This window comes from Oryx dammah, unplaced genomic scaffold (genome assembly GCF_014754425.2).
Source record: "Oryx dammah isolate SB20612 unplaced genomic scaffold, SCBI_Odam_1.1 HiC_scaffold_11, whole genome shotgun sequence".
Classification (NCBI taxonomy): Eukaryota; Metazoa; Chordata; class Mammalia; order Artiodactyla; family Bovidae; genus Oryx; species Oryx dammah.
This window is the reverse complement of record NW_024070195.1, coordinates 46495816-46516825: the sequence shown is the minus strand read 5'-3', so window position 1 is coordinate 46516825 and position 21010 is coordinate 46495816. Positions and strand designations below refer to the sequence as shown.

The 21010-nt window shown below is 42.4% G+C and overlaps 1 protein-coding gene across 1 annotated transcript in view; it reads left to right on the top strand.

The window, feature by feature from the left end:
* Positions 1 to 21010, top strand: part of COL21A1 (collagen type XXI alpha 1 chain) — a 152731-nt gene that overhangs the window by 41107 nt on the left and 90614 nt on the right. Inside the window, exon 9 of the mRNA XM_040249057.1 lies at positions 9592 to 9654. Coding sequence (XP_040104991.1) covers positions 9592 to 9654 — 63 coding nt within the window. The remainder of the gene's footprint in view (positions 1 to 9591; positions 9655 to 21010) is intronic.

Here is a 21010-nt window from a genome sequence, read left to right as displayed (position 1 = left end):
ATTTAAAATATTATCGTTAAGTATGTTTTGTACTTTTATGCAGCTTAAAAACACAACTCCTGTTTCTTCTCATGCCAAAGTTTTATTTCAGCCTCATCATCGTAGAAGTTAAACCTTCTCAGATCCTTTTGATGTTGTGGATTTTGCTGATAATTAATATTGTACAAGTAAAGAGGTCATTAACGGATTTGATCTGATTGGAAATAATCAGTTCAGTTCAGTTCAGTTGCTCAGTGGTGTCCAACTCTTTGTGACCCCATGGATTGTAGCACACCAGGCTTCCCTGTCATCACAAACTCCTGGAGTTTACTCAAACTCATGTCCACTGAGTCGGTGATACCATCCAACCATCTCATCCTCTGTCGTCCCCTTCTCCTCCTGCCTTCAATCTTGCCCAGCATCAGGGTCTTTTTCTTTTTCTTTTTTAATTTTATTTACTTTTTAAAAATTTTACTTTATTTTACTAAACAATACTGTGTTGGTTTTGCCATACATCAACATGAATCCTCCACGGGTGTACACATATTCCCAATCCTGAACCCCCCTCCCACCTCCGCGCCATACCATCTCTCTGGGTCATCCCAGTGCACCAGCTCCAAGCATCCTGTATCCTGCATCAAACCTAGACTGGGGATTCATTTCTTATATGATGTTATACATGTTTCAATGCCATTCTCCCAAATCATCCCACCCTCTCCCTCTCCCACAGAGTCGAAAAGACTGCTCTACACATCCACGTCTCCTCTACTGCCCTGCATTCAGGGTTATTGTTACCATCCTTCTAAATTCTGTATAGTGGAGAAATAACTCCAGAAAGAATGAAGGGATGAAGCCAAAGCAAAAACAATACCCAGCTGTGGATGTGACTGATGATGGAAGCAAGGGCCGATGCTGTAAAGAGCAATACTGTATAGGAACCTGGAATGTCAGGTCCATGAATCAAGGCAAATTGGAAGTGGTCAAACAAGAGATGGCAAGAATGAATGTTGAATCAGCGAACTAAAATGGACTGGAATGGGTGAATTTAACTCAGATGACCATTATATCTACTACTGCGGGCAGGAATCCCTCAGAAGAAATGGAGTAGCCATCATGGTCAACGAAAGAGTCCAAAATGCAGTACTTGGATGCAATCTCAAAATTGACAGAATGATCTCTGTTCGTCTCCAAGGAAAACGATTCAATATTACAGTTATCCAAGTCTATGCACCAACCAGTAATTGTGAAGAAGCTGAAGCTGAACCATTCTATGAAGACCTACAACCTTTTAGAACACCCCAAAAAGATGTCCTTTTCATTATAGGGGACTGGAATGCAAAAGTAGGAAGTCAAGAAACACCTGGAGTAACAGGCAAATTTGGCCTTGGAATGCAGAATGAAGCAGGGCAAAGACTAATAGAGTTTTGCCAAGAAAATGCACTGGTCATAGCAAACACCCTCTTCCAACGACACAAGAGAAGACTCTACACATGGACATCACCAGATGGTCAACACCGAAATCAGATTGGTTATATTCTTTGCAGCCAAAGATGGAGAAGCTCTATACAGTCAACAAAAAAGACCAGGAGCTGACTGTGGCTCAGATCATGAATTCCTTATTACCAAATTCAGACTGAAATTGAAGAAAGTAGGGAAAACCACTAGACCATTCAGGTATGACCTAAATCAAATCCCTTATGATTACACAGTGGAAGTAAGGAATAGATTTAAGGGACTAGATCTGATAGAGTGCCTGATGAACTATGGAATGAGGTTCATGACATTGTACAGGAGACAGGGATCAAGACCATACCCATAGAAAAGAAATGCAAAAAAGCAAAATGGCTGTCTGGGGAAGCCTTACAAATAGCTGTGAAAAGAAGAGAGGCCAAAAGCAAACGAGAAAAGGAAAGATATAAGCATCTGAATGCAGAGTTCCAGAGAATAGCAAGAAGAGATAAGAAAGCCTTCTTCAGCAATCAGTGCAAAGAAATAGAGGAAAAGAACAGAATGGGAAAGACTAGAGATCTCTTCAAGAAAATTAGAGATACCAAGGGAACATTTCATGCAAGGATGGGCTTGATAAAGGGCAGAAATGGTTGGAATCTAATAGAAGCAGAAGATATTAAGAAGAGGTGGCAAGAATACATGGAAGAACTGTACAAAAAAGATCTTCACGACCCAGATAATCATGATGGTGTGATCACTCATCTAGAGCCAGACATCTTGGAATGTGAAGTCAAGTGGGCCTTGGAAAACATCACTACAAACAAAGCTAGTGAGGTGATGGAATTCCAGTTGAGCTGTTTCAAATACTGAAAGATGATGCTGTGAAAGTGCTGTACTCAATCTGCCAGCAAATTTGGAAAACTCAGCAGTGGCCACAGGACTGGAAAAGGTCACTTTTCATTCCAATCCCAGAGAAAGGTAATGCCAAAGAATGCTCAAACTACCGCACAATTGCACTCATCTCACATGCTAGTAAAGTAATGCTCAAAATTCTCCAAGCCAGGCTTCAGCAGTACATGAACCGTGAACTTCCTAATGTTCAAGTTGGTTTTAGAAAAGGTAGAGGAACCAGAGATCAAATTGCCAACATCCGCTGGATCATGGAAAAAGCAAGAGAGTTCCAGAAAAACATCTATTTCTGCTTTATTGACTATGCCAAAGCCTTTGACTGTGTGGATCACAGTAAACTGGAAAATTCTGAAAAAGATGGGAATACCAGACCACCTGACCTGCCTCTTGAGAAATCTCTATACAGGTCAGGAAGCACCAGTTAGAACTGGACATGGAACAACAGACTGGTTCCAAATAGGAAAAGGAGTACATCAAGGCTGTATATTGTCACCCTGCTTATTTAACTTATATGCAGAGTACATCATGAGAAATGCTGGACTGGAAGAAACACAACCTGGAATCAAGATTGCCGGGAGAAATATCAATAACCTCAGATATGCAGATGACACCACCCTTATGGCAGAAAGTGAAGCAGAACTCAAAAGCCTCTTGATGAAAGTGAAAGACAAGAGTGAAAAAGTTGGCCTAAAGCTCAACATTCAGAAAATGAAGATCATGACATCCGGTCCCATCGCTTCATGGGAAATAGATGGGGAAACAGTGGAAACAGTGTCAGACTTTATTTTTGGGGGCTCCAGAATCACTGCAGATGGTGACTGCAGCCATGAAATTAAAAGATGCTTACTCCTTGGAAGAAAAGTTGTGACCAACCTAGATAGCATATTCAAAAGCAGAGACATTACTTTGCCGACTAAGGTCCGTCTAGTCAAGGCTATGGTTTTTCCTGTGGTCATGTATGGATGTGAGAGTTGGACTGAGAAGAAGGCTGAGTGCTGAAGAATTGATGCTTTTGAGCTGTGGTGTTGGAGAAGACTCTTGAGAGTCCCTTGGACTGCAAGGAGATCCAACCAGTCCATTCTGAAGGAGATCAGCCCTGGGATTTCTTTGGAAGGAATGATGCTAAAGCTGAAACTCCAATACTTTGGCCACCTCATGTGAAGTGTTGACTCATTGGAAAAGACATTGATGATGGGAGGGATTTGAGGCAGGAGGAGATGGGGACGACAGAGGATGAGATGGCTGGATGGCAACACAGACTTGATGGACATGAATCTGAGTGAACTCTGGGAGTTGGTGATGGACAGGGAGGCCTGCTGTGCTGTGATTCAGTCACTCAGAGTTGGACACGACTGAACGACATGATTGAATGAAAATGAAACCACAACAACCCAAAACCTGTGGAACACGTAAAAGCAGTGCTAAGGGGAAAGTTCATAGCAATACAGGCATACCTCAAGAAACAAGAAAAAAGTCAAATAAATAACCTAACTCTACACCTAAAGCAACTAGAAAAAGAAGAAATGGAGAACCCCAGGGTTAGTAGAAGGAAAGAAATCTTAAAAATTAGGGCACAAATAAATGCAAAAGAAACAAGAGAGACCATAGCAAAAATCAACAAAGCCAAAAGCTGGTTCTTTGAAAGGATAAATAAAATTGACAAACCACTAGCCAGACTCATCAAAAACAAAGGGAGAAAAATCAAATCAATAAAATTAGAAATGAAAATGGAGAGATCACAACTGACAACACAGAAATACAAAGGATCATAAGAGACTACTATCAGCAGTTACATGTCAATAAAATGGACAACGTGGAAGAAATGGACAAATTCTTAGAAAAGTACAACTTTCCAAAACTGAACCAGGAAGAAATAGAAAATTTTAACAGACCCATCACAAGCCCGGAAGTCGAAACTGTAATCAGAAATCTTCCAGCAAACAAAAGCCCAGGTCCAGATGGCTTCACAGCTGAATTCTACCAAAAATTTAGAGAAGAGCTAACACCTATCCTACTCAAACTCTTCCAGAAACTTGCAGAGGAAGGTAAACTTCCAACTCATTCCACGAGGCCACCATCACCCTAATACCAAAACCTGACAAAGATGCCACAAAAAAAGAAAACTACAGGCCAATATCACTAATGAGCATAGATGCAAAAATCTTTAACAAAATTCTAGCAATCAGAATCCAACAACACATTAAAAAGATCATGCACCATGACCAAGTGGGCTTTATCCCAGGGATGCAAGGATTCTTCAATATCCACAAATCAATCAATGTAATACACCACATTAACAAATTGAAAAATAAAAGCCATATGACTATCTCAATAAATGCAGAGAAAGCCTTTGACAAAACTCAGCATCCATTTATGATAAAAAACTCTCCAGAAAGCAGGAATAGAAGGAACATAGCTCAACATAATGAAAGCTATATATGACAAACCCACAGCAAACATTATCCTCAATGGTGAAAAATTGAAAGCATTTCCCCTAAAGTCAGGAACAAGACAAGGGTGCCCACTTTCACCATTACTATTCAACATAGTTTTGGAAGTTTTGGCCACAGCAATCAGAGCAGAAAAAGAAATAAAAGGAATCCAAATTGGAAAAGAAGAAGTAAAACTCCCACTGTTTGCAGATGACATGATCCTTTACATAGAAAACCCTAAAGACTCCACCAGAAAATTACTAGAGCTAATCAATGAATATAGTAAAGTTGCAGGATATAAAATCAACACACAGAAATCCCTTGCATTCCTATACACTAATAATGAGAAAGTAGAAAAAGAAATTAAGGAAACAATTCCATTCACCATTGCAACGAAAAGAATAAAATACTTAGGAATATATCTACCTAAAGAAACTAAAGACCTATATATAGAAAACTATAAAACACTGGTGAAAGATATCAAAGAGGACACTAATAGATGGAGAAATATACCATGTTCATGGGTCGGAAGAATCAATATAGTGAAAGTGAATATACTACCCAAAGCAATCTATTGATTGAATGCAATCCCTATCAAGTTACCAGCAGTATTTTTCACAGAGCTAGAACAAATAATTACACAATTTGTATGGAAATACAAAAACCTTGAATAGCCAAAGCAATCTTGAGAAAGAAGAATGGAACCAGAGGAATCAACCTGCCTGACTTCAGGCTCTAGTACAAAGCCACAGTCATCAAGACAGTAGTACTGGCACAAAGACAGACATATAGATCAATGGAACAAAATAGAAAGCCCAGAGATATATCCACACACCTATGGACACCTTATCTTCAACAAAGGAGGCAAGAATATACAACGGATTAAAGACAATCTCTTTAACAAGTGGTGCTGGGAAAACTGGTCAACCACTTGTGAAAGAATGAAACTAGAACACTTTCTAACACCATACACAAAAATAAACTCAAAATGGATTAATGATCTAAATGTAAGACCAGAAACTATAAAACTCCTAGAGGAGAACATAAGCAAAACACTCTGTGACATAAATCACAGCAGGATCCTCTATGACCCACCTCCCAGAATACTGGAAATAAAAGCAAAAATAAACAAATGGGACCTAATTAAAATTAAAAGCTTCTGCACAACAAAGGAAACTATTAGCAAGGTGAAAAGACAGCCTTCAGAATGGGAGAAAACAATAGCAAATGAAGCAACTGACAAACAACTAATCTCAAAAATATACAAGCAACTCCTGCAGCTCAATTCCGGAAAATAAACAACCGAACCAAAAAATGGGCCAAAGAACTAAACAGACACTTCTCCAAAGAAGACATACAGATGGCTAACACACATGAAAAGATGCTCAACATCACTCATTATCAGAGAAATGCAAATCAAAACCACAATGAGGTACCATTTCACGCCAGTCAGAATGGCTGTAATCCAAAAGTCTACAAGCAAAAAATGCTGGAGAGGGTGTAGAGAGAAGGGAACCCTCTTACACTCTTGGTGGGAATGCAAACTAGTGCAGCCACTATGGAGAACAGTGTGGAGATTCCTTAAAAAACTGGAGATAGAACTGCCATATGACCCAGCAATCCCACTGCTGGGCATACATGCCAAGGAAACTAGAATTGAAAGAGACACGTGTACCCCAATGTTCATTTCAGCACTGTTTATAATAGCCAGGACATGGAAGCAACCTAGATGTCCATCAGCAGATGAATGGATGAGAAAGCTGTGGTACATATACACAATGGAGTATTACTCAGCCATTAAAAAGAATACATTTGAATCAGTTCTAATGAGGTGGATGAAACTGGAACCTATTGTACAGAGTGAAGTAAGCCAGAAAGAAAAACACCAATACAGTATACTAATGCATATATATGGAATTTAGAAAGATGGTAATGACAACCTTGTATGCAAGACAGCAAAAGAGACACAGATGTATAGAACAGTCTTTTGGACTCTGGGAGAGGGCGAGGGTGGGATGATTTGGGAGAATGGCATTGAAATATGTATAATATCATATATGAAACGAGTCACCAGTCCAGGTTCGATGCATGATACTGGATGCTTGGGGCTGGTGCACTGAGATGACCCAGAGGGATGGTACGGGCAGGGAGGATGGAGGGGGGTTCAGGATGGGGAACACGTGTATACCTGTGGCAGATACGTGTTGATGTATGGTAAAACCAATACAATATTATAAAGTAATTAATCTCCAATTAAAATAAATTTATCTTTAAAAAAAATAAGAAAAAACATCTAATACCCTAGAGAATGGAAACACTACTCTCTAATGCCTGGCTGACACTGGCTATCTTTGGATTAGAATTACAAATTGTGCCTCTTCAGCAAGAAATTACATGTCCTTGCATTACTTTTCTCCCTGAGTTTACATCTATTCCTTTTCTATCTCTTAAAAACAGCATGTCCCTTCTCCTCAGCCTTTCCATGTGGTCAACCTGTTGGGCTAGCATAAAGAAAAGCCCATCCCTTCTCCACTGGCTCCTTGATAGAGTTCACACGGTTCTTTCCATTTTTCTTGTCATGTTGCAGGAACAAACCTTCCTCGCCAGTAGCCTGAAATCGAATTTCAGACCAGAGCACTTGGTTCTGTGGAAGTTCCCTTAGCAGTGGCCTTTAGTTAACATATAATCACTGGGGTATGTGTGAATAATTTCTTGCTGTAGATGTGAAGCCCTGCTGAATTTGAAATCAGTTATCTTTCTGTAGTAGTTCACTGATAAATGATGGCTGAGACATGATCTTTTTCAGCAAGATGCCCCTAATAGATTCTGTAATACACAAATATGATATCATTATTATTATTGTTTTTGGACACACCCTGTGTTTTGTGGAATCTTAGTTCCCTTCCCAGGGATAAAATCTGTTCCCTCAGTGGATGGAGTCCTAACCACTGGACCATAGGGAATTCCCTGATACTATTTTTGAAGTAGTTCTTAGAATTAAATTATAAAACACACTCACCTCACAAAAAGTGTTGCTTTCATTGTTTTTCACACATGGTGACCATCTGACTGCTCAGTTAAGTTCAATCACTCAGTCGTGTCTGACTCTTTGCAACCCCATGGACTACAGCATGCCAGGCTTCCCTGTCCATCACCAACTCCTGGAGCTTGCTCAAACTCACGTCCATCACATCAGTGATGCCATCCAACCATCTCATCCTCTGTCATCTCTTTCTCCGCCTGCCTTCAGTCTTTCCCAGCATCAGGGTCTTTTCCAATCTGATTGGTCAGTATTGGCCATTGGGCAGCATGCTACAGTTTTTAGAATGTGTCTGGGCTGTTTTTGCCAGGCTGTACAGAATAATGTTCCTTGGAGGTCTCTGCTTTGTGAGGACAGAGTTTGTATTTTAGGTGTAACATGTAATTCAAGGACGCTGGGAACTGGACAGGGTTGTTTGGCTTGGGCCTGGTTTTCCTGAGGCTTCGTTTTCATGGGGCTTCCCTTGTAGCTCAGCTGGTAAAGAATCTGTCTGCAATGGAGGGGAAGCTGGTTTGATTCATGGGTTAGGAAGATCTTTTGGAGAAGGGATAGGCTACCCACTCTAGTACTGGTGGGCTTCCCTGGTGGCTCAGCTGGTAAAGAATCTGCCTGCAGTGTGGGAGACCTGAGTTCAGTCCCTGGGTTGGGAAGATCCCCTGGAGAATGAAACAGCTACCCACTTCAGTGTTCTGCCCTGGAGAATTCCATGGACTGTGTAGTCCATGGGGTCACAAAGAGTTGGATATGGCTGAGCGAATTTCATTGTTTCTTTCACTTTTCACTTTGATGAAAATATTCAAGTTGTAGAAGTTTAATATTGTGTTAAAATGAAATTATAGTCAGAGACACACTGACTAGATTGAAAGGAACAATTATTGTACAGCTTTAAACTTCACTCCCACGTGGAAGATCACAAAGCCTGTGGACTTTTCCTTTCAAAGCTTTTTTTAGGATATAAATTATTCCTAAAATTATTGAAGTATAGTTGATGTGCAATGTTGTGTTAATTACTGCTATACAGCAAACTTATTCAGTTAAGCATATATATATATATGCACACACATATATATGTGCTTTTTCATAGTCTTTTCCACTATGGTTTATTGTAGGATATTGAATATATTAATAGTTCTTTGCAGTAGGATCTTGTTGTATATCCATCCTGTATATAATAGTTTGCCTCTGTTAACCCCAAATTCCCAATCTATTTGTCCCCCACGTCTCTATCCTCTTTGCAACCAAAAGTCTATTTGTGTCTTTGAGTCTGTTTCTGTTTCATAGGTAAGTTCATTGGTGTCATATTTTAGATTCAACCTGCAAGTGATATCATATTAAAAATAATGATAAATTGAATTGTTATATCATAAGTCATGGATTCCTGTAGTGTAATGTCTAGAATAGAATTAAAGTTGTAGATTTCTGAGTGAAATATTAGTTGTTGAAGCCATAATTGTTGTGACATTGCACAATTTGTTCAGAATTCTAAAAATGCTTCCTGTCATAAATACTGACATTTTACATCAGTGAAAAGTACATCCCTTATTATACCTGTAATGTTCACAGAATTAAATCCCCAAAATATTTCATAATAAAAAGGGTTTACTTTTTAAAGTAACATGATATCATTTTTCTAACCCTATTTTGGGATTTCCAGTTTTACATTTGTTTGTTTGTTTAACAATAAGCTGCAAATGAAGGAATTGGTTTCAAACCCTGGTGGGCTCTGACTGAATCAGTAGAGTTGGTTGTTTTGGACTGAGAGCTTTTTTTTCCCCTCTCTAGGGTGACCCCGGACAGCCTGGGAATCCTGGCTACCCTGGACAGCCTGGTCAAGATGGTAAGCCTGTGAGTACAGAAAGCTTGGTCATCTCCAGTACTGGGATTCTAGGGTCAATGTAACCTCATTGCACGGGGCCAAGTTCAACAGGCAGGGGAGACTTTATTCAGGACAGTTGTCATAGAGGAGAGTCAACTCCACACAGCCGAACCAGGGCTCCTGAGTGCTGGGTGAGCTGGGGGGAAAGTCCTGGAGGCCTTTGAGGTGAGGCTGATCCAGGGATGGAGCAAACGCAGTTGTTCCTGAGTCTGGCGAGTGTCCTCCGAGTGATTAGCCCATCTGTGTTTGCTCATGTGCACCTGTCCAAGTTAGGCTCCTCTCCTCTGTTTCCTTAATGGTTCAATTTCAAAGGGATGGCTCCTAGATCCTGGGGAAGGACCTGGGTTGTCACACGGGCAAGAAGCTTTTTAAAAGATCTGCATCTCAAAGGACCAGAGAAAGAATTAGATAATCGGTTTTCTAAAGTAAATGCTATAAGAAAGGAGATCAAGAGTGTAGAGATGGGAAGGAAAAAACTGAAGTTTCTTCAAGCTGAGGGCAACATTAGGGCTAGCTTGATCAAGAGAACTGGTGTATTAGTCACCTAGCTATCTTCATAAGAGCATACATCTTCACTACTTTTATTTATTCATTTATTTAAAAATTATTATTATTATTTTTTACTTTACAATATTGTATTGGTTTTGCCATACATTGACGTGTATCAGCCATGGGTGTACATGTGTTCCCCATCCTGAACCCCCTCCCACCTCTCTCCCCATCCCATCCGTCTGGGTCATCCCAGGGCACCAGGGCATCCCAATATCATGCATTGAACCTGGACTGGCGATTCGTTTCACATATGATAATTTACATGTTTCAATGCCATTCTCCCAAATCATCCCACCCTCGCCCTCTCCCACAGAGTCCAAAAGACTGTTCTATACATCTGTGTCTCTTTTGCTGTCTCACATATAGGGTTATCATTACCATCTTTCTAAATTCCATATATATATGCATTAGTATATTGTATTGGTGTTTTTCTTTCTGGCTTACTTCTCTCTGTATAATAGGCTCCAGTTTCATTTACCTCATTAGAACTGACTCAAATGCATTCTTTTTTAATGGCTGAGTAATACTCCATTGTGTATATGTACCACAGCTTTCTCATCCACTCATCTGCTGATGGACATCTAGGTTGATTCCATGTCCTGCCTATTATAAACAGTGCTGCCATGAACACTGGGGTACATGCCCCTCTGAATTCTGGTTTCCTCGGTGTGTATGCCCAGCAGTGGGATTGCTGGGTCATAAGGCAGTTCTGTTTCCATTCTTTTAAGGAATCTCCACACTGTTCTCCATAGTGGCTGTACTAGTTTGCATTCCCACCAACAGTGTAAGAGGGTTCCCTTTTCTCCACACCCTCTCCAGCATTTATTGTTTGTAGACTTTTGGATAGCAGCCATTCTGACTGGCGTGAAATGGAACCTCACTGTGGTTTTGGTTTGCATTTCTCTGATAATGAGTGATGTTGAGCATCTTTTCATGTGTTTGTTAGCCATCTGTATTTCTTCTTTGGAGAAATGTCTATATAGTTCTTTGGCCCATTTTTTGATTGAGTCGTTTATTTTTCTGGAATTGTGCTGCAGGAGTTGCTTGTGTATTTTTGAGATTAATTCTTTGTCCATTGTTGCGTTTGCTATTATTTTCGCCCATTCTGAAAGCTGTCTTTTCACCTTGCTTATAGTTTCCTTTGTTGTGCAGAAGCTTTTAATTTTAATTAGGTCCATTTGTTTATTTTTGCTTTTATTTCCAATATTCTGAGAGGTGGGTCATAGAGGATCCTGCTGTAGTTTATGTCCGAGAGTGTTTTGCCTATGTTTTCCTCTAGGAGTTTTATAGTTTCTGGTCTTATGTTTAGATCTTTAATCCATTTTGAGTTTATTTTTGTGTATGGTGTTAGAAAGTGTTCTAGTTTCATTCTTTTACAAGTGGTTGACCAGTTTTACCAGCACCACTTGTTAAAGAGATTGTCTTTTCTCCGTTGTATATTCTTGCCTCCTTTTTTGAAGATAAGGTGTCCGTAGGTGTGTGGATTTATCTTTGGGCTTTCTATTTTGTTCCATTGATCTATATTTCTGTCTTTGTGCCAGTACCATACTGTCTTGATGACTGTGGCTTTGTAGTAGAAACTGACTGCCCAGTGAGTTCCTAATAGCAATGACTAGATGGGCTCAGAAATCCTATTTTGTTTTCAAGTTAAAGATAATGTTATTTTCCCAAGAATATATGCACTATAGTATCCCTATAATCTAACTTTAAAGATACCCTGTAAAGTTCATAGAGAATTTTAGGGATATTTATGAATTAAGGAGACATAAAGCTTAACCACTTTAAAGCAACTGAGGCAAATGCTTACAGGTAAACCATCTGTCAGGATGTTTATCACAGTAAACAAACATGATACATTAGGTCTTGAATGTTAAATAATTTTGCCAAAAGAGTATCTCCTGGGAGACTTTATCATGCGATATTAACTTATCATGAAGCCTGGGAAGGTTTATACTGTGAGTCAATAATTTTCAAGGCATGAAAGAAGCACAAGCCTCATGTTAAACCACCAACACTCCAACCATCTGGATTGAGGAGCTTGTTTAATCCCTGATGGAGGTTTGCTAGCAAATTTCATACAAAAGATACAGCCAGCTTTGGAAGCAGCAATGTTCTGATGCCTTTCAGGTCTGTGTTGCCTGGGAAAGGGGTTAACACACAGGGGAGCCCCTGAGAGAGTGGCGTCAAGGGAAGGCACCTGCAGAGGTGACGAGGCCGTGGTCAGCTTGGAGCTGAGGAGCTGCTGGACTGGGGTCGGTGCTGTGAACTGACCACCCGCCCTCCTAGGACTCACTCCCGGTGTGACGGAGATCGGTGGGGGCTGCAGAAAGGGAGTGATGCGGTTTGACTCACGATTCAGAAAGAGAAACATGAACGTTCTGTGGAGAGATCACATGAGTGTCAACTGAAAAAAAAGGCATAACCTAAAGCTTTATTCAGGGGACTTTCTGAGGACTTCAAGACTGGGAGGCGTCTTCTCAGACAGCGTGAGGGACTGCTCTGAAGAGGCAAAGGAGAGGCCAGAATATAGAGGGCTTACTGAAAAAAAGGTCAGGTCGTCCAGACATCAAAAGATTACCGGACATCTCAGCTCAGGAATTCAGTGGGTTTCTGTGTTTGGGAAGAGCCCGAGGCTGGGCTCCCCGAGATCGTTCTTTTACCTGCACCTCAGCCGTCTGGACCCAGTGTCCTGTGGCTCCTCAGGGTGCGCCCCGGGGGGCTGCAGTGGCTGCCTGCTTGATGGTGGGCATGCTGTTTCCACCTGGGTCCCTCAGGGCTCACTGTCCGCGCAGCGGGAAAGCGCTGGCTGCAGCAGCCTTTGTTTCCTGATACGGCAGGTGGCGTTTTCCAGGCACATTCACATGCCGTGCCTAGGGTGTCGACTTGGCTTTTCATAATTTTTATTTTGCTGTGCTGGGTCTTCACTGCAGCGTGTGGGCTCTTAGCTGCGATGCCCGTGCTTCCCTGTGGGGTGCAGGAATGTCCCTCGCTGTGGTACGTGGGCCCGGAGTCCTGGCGCACGGACTGGCCGGCTGCGGCGCATGAACTCGCTCGCTGGGGCGCATGAGCTTAGTCCCCCCGCAGCGTTCAGTTTTCAGTCACGTGAGTGGGAATGGGCAACCACGGAGGAGGTTCTTTCAGGATAGGGAGGGCGGCCTGGATTAAGGGCCGTGTACCGACGAGCGAGGGCATCGGAGAATGGGATGACTGGATGGCATCACCGATGCAATGAACATGACCTCGGGCAAACTCCGGGAGAATTCGGAATGGTGAGGACAAGGAGGCCTGGCGTGCTGCAGCGCACGGGGTGGCAAAGAGTCAGCCACGACTGGGAAACTGAACGGCAACAGCGGTGGAGAAGGAAGTGCTCAGAGTCGGGAGTATTTTTAAGGTGAAACTGAGCAGACTCATCAAGTTAGACGTGAGGCACGAAAGAGCCCCGGAAGCTTGACAGGCGTTTAGTTTGAGCAGCGCGGTGAGTTTGGGGGCCCGTTTCTGGGCTGGCTGACCCAAATCTCAGGACTCTTGAGTCAGAGAGAAGTTGGAGAATGAAAGCACACAGGCTCTGTAGCATGTGGATGTATCTGACCCCACTAGCGCCGATGAGATGATTCAGGGAGTAAGTTCAGATAATTGGAGAAGAGAAGGCGGCAGGAGGCTGCGCCTAGGGATATGTTCCAGAGGAAAAGAGGAGGAGGATCCCGCCAAGGAAACTGGGAAAAAATGGTCGGGGAAGCAGGAGGACCACACGGAGACGGTGTCCTCCCAGAAGTCAAGTGAAGACTGAGTTTGAAGAAGGGGGCAATCCTTGGTGTCATTCCTGCCTTGAGGGTGATAAAAAATGAAGTTTGTGCTTAGACTGCTGAATTTGCTTTTTTAATTTTTTTTTAAAATTGTGGCTGCGTTGGCTCTTCACTGCAGCGTGCAGGCCCTCAGATGCGGTGTGCTTGCTTCTCTTGCTGCGGTGCAAGAACTTCTCTCGCTGTGGTGCAAGGCCTCAGTGGTTGTGGCACACGGACTCTCTAGGTGTGGCACGTGGGCTTAATTGCCCTGTAGCATGTGGGATCTTATTCCCTGACCAGGGATTGAGCCTTAATCCCCCGCTTTGAAAGGCGGATTCTTAACCACTGGAGTGTCGGGGAGGTCCCTGGATTTGCTGGATAAGTGTCATTCAGGACCTTGATAAATGAGGTTGCAGGGAAAAGCTGAATAGAAAACTGGATTTGAAAGAGGTAAATCAGGAGGTCAAATGGTAACAGGGATACAGATGCTTCTGAGGGGTGTTAACAGGGAAGAGAGACCTGGAGGATATGGGATGAAGGGGTTTTGAAAATGAGGCGTAAGAGGGGAAATGTGATTTGGGAGATAAGGGATATTTGCAGGAAAAAAAGACTTGGGTAGGTAAGGGCACTGGTTCCACTCACAAGAGGGAGAGTGTAGCCTGGATAAGAGTCCAGGCAGTTAAATATTTACATGGGGGCAGAGAGCAAAGCCACTCAGTATAGCAATAGCTGGGTGTGAGGATGAAATGTTTATCATCAGAGTGCTTCTATTTGAGTTGAACAAAATGAGTAGATTTCAATCCTAACCTCTCCCCCTTTTCCTTTATCCACTCCTGTTAAGTTTGTGTCATTTCTCTTATAACCCCCCCCTTCCTGAGGATAACTGCATGTGTTGCGTGACCTCAGCACACTCCCTCACCCCCACTTGGAGGGGGGAGTTCCACGCTGATCACACAGGGGGAGGTGGGCTTTATGAAGACGAGCTGTCTGCCTGGAGACCCCTTCCATGGCACACGCTCTTCCTGTTGCTGGCAGGTGCAGTGCGGTCCTGGCTCCAAAGCAGAGACATTTCACCTGCTGACCCTTCCCAGTGATGTGGAGCTCCCCAGACAAGATTGCCATTTTATTCGGGCTTTTGTCTTTGTAGTGGTTACAAAGTCCTGGGAAGTATTGAGAGGTGAGTGCATTGCACAGGTTATCAGTTCTAGTTTGCTCTCTTACCGCTGGAAATTAGCTACAATTAGACTTCCTAGTTGGCAATAGTAGTAAAGAACCACCTACCAATGCAGGAGACTCAAGAGAGGCGGGTTCGATCCCTGGGTCAGGAAGATCCCCTGGACGAAGAAATGGCAACCCACTCCAGTATTCTTGCCTGGGAAATCCCATGGACAGAGGAGCCTGGTAGGCTACAGTCCATGGGGTCACAAAAAGTCAGACCTGACGGAAGTGACTTAACATGCACACAGCCTGGTACAATAACTTTGGATGTTATACATGTGACTCTCATTTAAACTATACTAGGCTTATTGTCTCATCTCATTCAGTACATGGATATTTGTGGGGGGGGTGTGTGTGTGTGTATAGCTGCACCTCTGTAGTGTCTGACATTAAATGTTAGACACTATCAGGTAATATCTGCTGTAAAAGAAAGGACAAACTTACTGCAACAGACTGAATAATGTCCACATCCTAAACTCCAAGCCCTGTGAGTGTGGCAACGTACATGGCAAAAGAGACTTTGAGATGAGGACACTTTCTTGACTAATCTGAGTGGCCCAGTGTCACCACCGTGGTTCTTATGAGAGGGAGGCAGGAGCGTCAGTCAGAGGAGGAGATGCTGTGGGTGATGGAAGCAGGGATCAGAGGGAAGCTGCCCTGAGCCAAGAGACGCAGGCAGCTTTTAGCAGCTGGGCAAGCAAAGGGACAGATTCTCCCCTGGTGCCTCCAGAAGGAACGCAGCCCCAGTGACAAGAATTTAGCTCCCTACCTTGGACTGCAAGGAGATCAGCCCTGGGATTTCTTTGGAAGGACTGATGCTGAAGCTGAAACTCCAGTACTTCGGCCACCTCATGCGAAGAGTTGACTCATTGGAAAAGACTCTGATGCTGGGAGGGATTGGGGGCAGGAGGAGAAGGGGACGACCAAGGATGAGATGGCTGGATGGCATCACTGACTCGATGGATGTGAGTCTGAGTGAACTCCGGGAGTTGGTGATGGACAGGGAGGCCTGGCGTGCTGCGATTCATGGGGTCGCAAAGATTTGGGGCATGACTGAGCGACTGAACTGAACTGAACTGAAGACCCATTATGGATTTCTGACCTCTGGAACCAGGAGTGTGTGTGTGTTAAGGCACTCTGTTTGGGGGAATTTGTTATAGCAGCCATGGGAACTGATACATTACCCCCAGTGCTGTTTATCCAAAGGGATACCATTTTCTCTTAAATATCTTCCCTACCCCTGTCTTTTCCCCTCTACAGGAGATAGGAGGTTGGGTGGCCAGGCAGTAGGAGAAAGTGAGCCTGGGGCCAGGGCAGCTGAGGGTCATTAGTGTGTGTCCAGGGCCAGCGGTGGAGTGGGGCGCGGTGGGTGGGGCTCTGGCTGGTGGCTGAAGCCATCTGGCCAAGGAAACTTGGATGGAACAAATCGAAGGGAATTCTGCTTTGTTTGGATTTGGTTCTGTGCAACCCCCCTCAATCAGCAATTTGAATCTTTTTCACATTATAACGAGGCCAAGTCAACTGAAGCTTTAAATAGGAAATTATTCCACTCTGGAGAAACACTAATTTTCATCAGGAAAATGCCTTCCACCCGAATGAAAGAGCTGCCTTCAGGTCCTTCTACTGCTTTCCATTTCTCTATCCGTTAAATGAGTCCTCTCAGCACAGTGTCTGAACGTATTACTATTTTACTGTTTCAACACTATCAAAAGAGAGGCACAGGAAGTATTTATGTATCCTCTTAGGTACTTAAGAGTAGGACAACTATTAAAGGCTCTGCAATGCTGTGAACATTGGAGTTTTTTAAAAGAAGGCCATTTTGGGGAAACGTAATGGGGCTACTTTATGATCTTGTAGAAGTTCTTGTTTTTATGGTGTTTGTTTCTGTCATTTTTTTTTTTTTAATTCTGTCATCATTAATTCCTCTTCATGAAGGAAGGTACTTCCCTGAACCTAAAGCCCTGGTTAGTTGTTGGGAAGATCTGGGGCCGTTTTGCTCTCTGCTTTTGAAAGTTGTTTTGCTTCCCTGGGTCTCAGCTTTTCTGTCTGGAAAATAAGAAAGTGGTGCCCAGTGAGGCCCAGTTTCTCTCCAACGCTGATTTTCTAAGATTTCATCAAAGTCATCACATTTGCTGAGAGAGAAAGTTGAGCTGGACCAAACTTCAGGTTTCTGGACAAGATTCTCCATATGGGCCTTCAGAGCTGAGGGCTTCCCTGGTGTCTCAGATGGTAATGAATCTGCCTGCAATGTGGGAGACCCGGGTTCAATCCCTGGGTTGGGAAGATCCCCTGGAGAAGGAAATGGCAGCCTGATCCAGTATTCTTGCCTGGAGAGTTCTATGGACAGAGGAGCCTGATGGGCTGCAGTCCATGGGATCGCAAAGAGTCAGAAGAATGAGCGACTAACTCTTTCCAGAACTGACCCAGGAAGATGACCATGCAGTATTTCTGCTGGGCAAGTGTGCTCGGCCCAGAGTCAGCCGTGGGATGCAGTGCGTCCCCCAGCCCCGCCGCGCTCAGCCTGGCCCCGAGTGGTCCACAGATGCCAGAAGAAGGGTGGCTTTCTCCAGGGGTTAGACCTTATAGAAGCGGCAGTTAGCACAGATGGGGAATTCCAAACTAGAGGACCTTCTCCAGCCACACATAGCGGGGTGGGGCAGGTCCTCCAGATGAAGGTGGAAGGTCGGTGGGAGGAAGGAGGGGTCTCTTAGAGCCTGCAGGCCCTTGTGACCACTTGACTTTGGTTTCAGTCGGAATGAACTCAAGAGCCTTGGGAGGGTCTGGAATAAAGGATTGATGTGATATCGCTTATTTGTAAAGGAAATGACTCTGACTTCCGAGTTGAAAATGGAAATTGGACTTAAGGGTGATAAGGGCAAAAGCAGGGAGATGGGACAGGAATTAATCTAGGAATGAGACGAGGGTGGCTGGCATCGGGTTGGTAGGAGTGAGGGGAAGGGAACTGCTTATCTTCTGGGGATATTTTGAAGTTAGAGCCCCCAGGATTTACTGATGCATCAGACATGAGTTTGTGAAAGAGCAGTCAAGGGTGAATCTAGTGAGATGTAGAAGGATGGGGCAGAGAAGACTGGGGAAGGGGAATCAGGACTTTGCTTTTGGACAGATCAGATGTTTACGCTAGATGTTCAAGCAGAAATTATAAGTGGATGACTGAACATAAAAGTCTGGCATTCCGAGGGAGTTCTCTTTTCATGAAGTGTCCTTTCTTGTATTTTGGATTGCAACTAATGCAATTCTTGTACATTAAAATAATGAATTCTTTGCTATAGATGTCAATAGTTCTCTTTATTTGGTTTACAAAAGAGGAGTAAAATTTCCCCACTATTAAGTATTTTGCTGTTTCTTCCAGGTTTTTTTTTTTTTTTTTTTTTTAGCATTTGGTTCTCTGTGTTCACTGACTTAATATGATTTTCAAGAATTTTTGATTCTTGATTTCATTTTGGGAATTTATTTTGGCGTTTGGGTTGACATGAAGATCCAAATAGCTTTGGTGAATTTGGAGGATGGCTATTCTAACAGACTGAATTCAAATAGAATATTTGTCTGGGACATGGCATTTAAATTTAACCTTGACAAAAGAGGAATTAACAGATGTAATGTGTGACTTAAAAGGCTAATATGACTTTTGGCATTGTTGGTAATATATAATGTGAATATTAAGAAAGACTGCAGTTCTACTTTTGGAGTGCTGGATTTGGTTAGAGGTATGAAGGAACTGGAATTCACTCAGAAGTGAGTCAACTCAGAAGACAACTTTGGGAGGGGCGAGGGGGTTACTGAGCTTCAGGTGTAATCCCAGCGAGGACGTTCTTCTCAGTTTCACAATCCTCCAGAGTGGCGGTAGAGAATAGGAGGAAAGGAACATTAGGAAATAAAAAAATAAATAAGAACACTAGGCTTGCAGAGTGAGCTGGGCAAGGGCTAGGGGGGTAATTAGTAATAGGACCCAGGAGGCAAGCTTTTTATGCTTTTTTCTTTCCAGACTCTGAACTGAATATGGTACCAGTTGTGTACTCAGTCATTCAAGAGCTGTGGGGAACTGGAGGCTGGGTGCTGTGGAGATGGGGGTTCTGGAAAATGGGAGATGTTAGTGTACAAGTCAAAGGAATGGCTGTGATGTAGTTTGAGAAAGAGAATGATAGGAAGTGGACTTGTTATGAAGGGTTGGGGGCGTTCTAGACGGAACAGTTTCTGCCTGAGCTCTCCCTTCCCCTCAGCCTGTGTTCCTCGCCAAACATGCTCACGGTCGCACTGTCTTCCGCTGCCACTAAACACACGCACACACACGCATCCTCAGGAGTCTCACTGATAAGCTCAAGTATGGACCGTTTGCCTCAAATGAAGTATCCAGTGCCTGGGCCATTTATCTTCCTTTTTCTAATAAAATGGTATATAAAACTCACCTCTTCTATAAAGCTTTCCTAGACAATTCTTAGTGGATTAGCGCCTTCATTTTTTTTTCAACACACCCCTTATGTAAATCTCACATATGAATCTTTCCATGTTCATCTTAGGCATCTCTTAAATAGATTACAATATTTTTATATATTGTAGGTAGTATGTACAATAATAATAATTGTGCATAATCATTATAGATGTGAAAGCTATTTGTATATTTAATTAAATTAAGGAATTGTTTGGTGACACATAGAGCACTTGTGATTTTTTTTAGCACTTGTAATTGTAAAGGCCAATTCATGCCTACATTGTATCTTCTTTTGATTATAATCTGTCTGATTATAATCAGAGCTGTTTCCACTATTATTTTTAGAGCCCTAGGTAGTGGTGACTAGTTGGACACAATGTTTATATGTTTGTTTATTTGTTTTTTCATTCTTCCACTCAAATACTAGGTATTTCATTGAGTGTTCTTCTAGGGTAAGGGGATATAGCAATGAACAAAACAGAAAAAATACCCTGCTGTTTTGGACCTCACATACCAGTGGGGAGAGACAGATAATAAATTCACAATTATGAAATAATAAATAAGTAAGCAATATTAGATGATGGCAAGTACTATGAAAAAAAGTTAGCAGCAGAGCAAGAAATGGAGTGAGGAACTATTGGTCATAAAGCATAATTTATAGAGATTATAATAATTATTTTGAAATTGTAATAATTACTAAAATGGTACCAGTTACCTTTAAAAGTTGTGCCTTCTCCTTTTGAAATAAGCTTAGTATAACTTTAAGTGTAACCTCATTCAGGGAATGAAGTAATTTACCTAAGTTTAATTGAATCTGTGAATCTGAGAACAGAACAGAGCTGTATCTGCAGAGATTATTTGTCAAAGGAAGGCAGTGGTTAGCTCAAGGCAAATTATAATGGGAAAGTGGATGGTGTTGTTTTATGATTATCATTCATTCCTTTATCTAAGGCAGGGAGAACTTGCAGATGTTTCTGCCCACTCCCCACCTTTGGATGTTTTAATGATTTTTCAACTTTTTAAAAAGATGGTACAAAAGTGCTATGCATTCAATAGAAATTACACTTTGAATTTTGATCTTTTCCTGGTCTAGTGATATGTAGTACAATGGTTTGGCCCAACTGTAGGCTAATAGAAGTCTTCTGAACATGGTTAAGTCTTCTGAGCTACCCATGATGTTAAGTAGGTTAGGTGTATTCAGTGCATTTCTAGTTTATGGTATTTTCAATTTAAGATGGGTTTTTCTGGATGTAATCCCATTGTAAGTCAAAGAAGATCTGTATAGTAAATGTAACTTGCTTTCATTTGAATTAGACATTCTGTTTT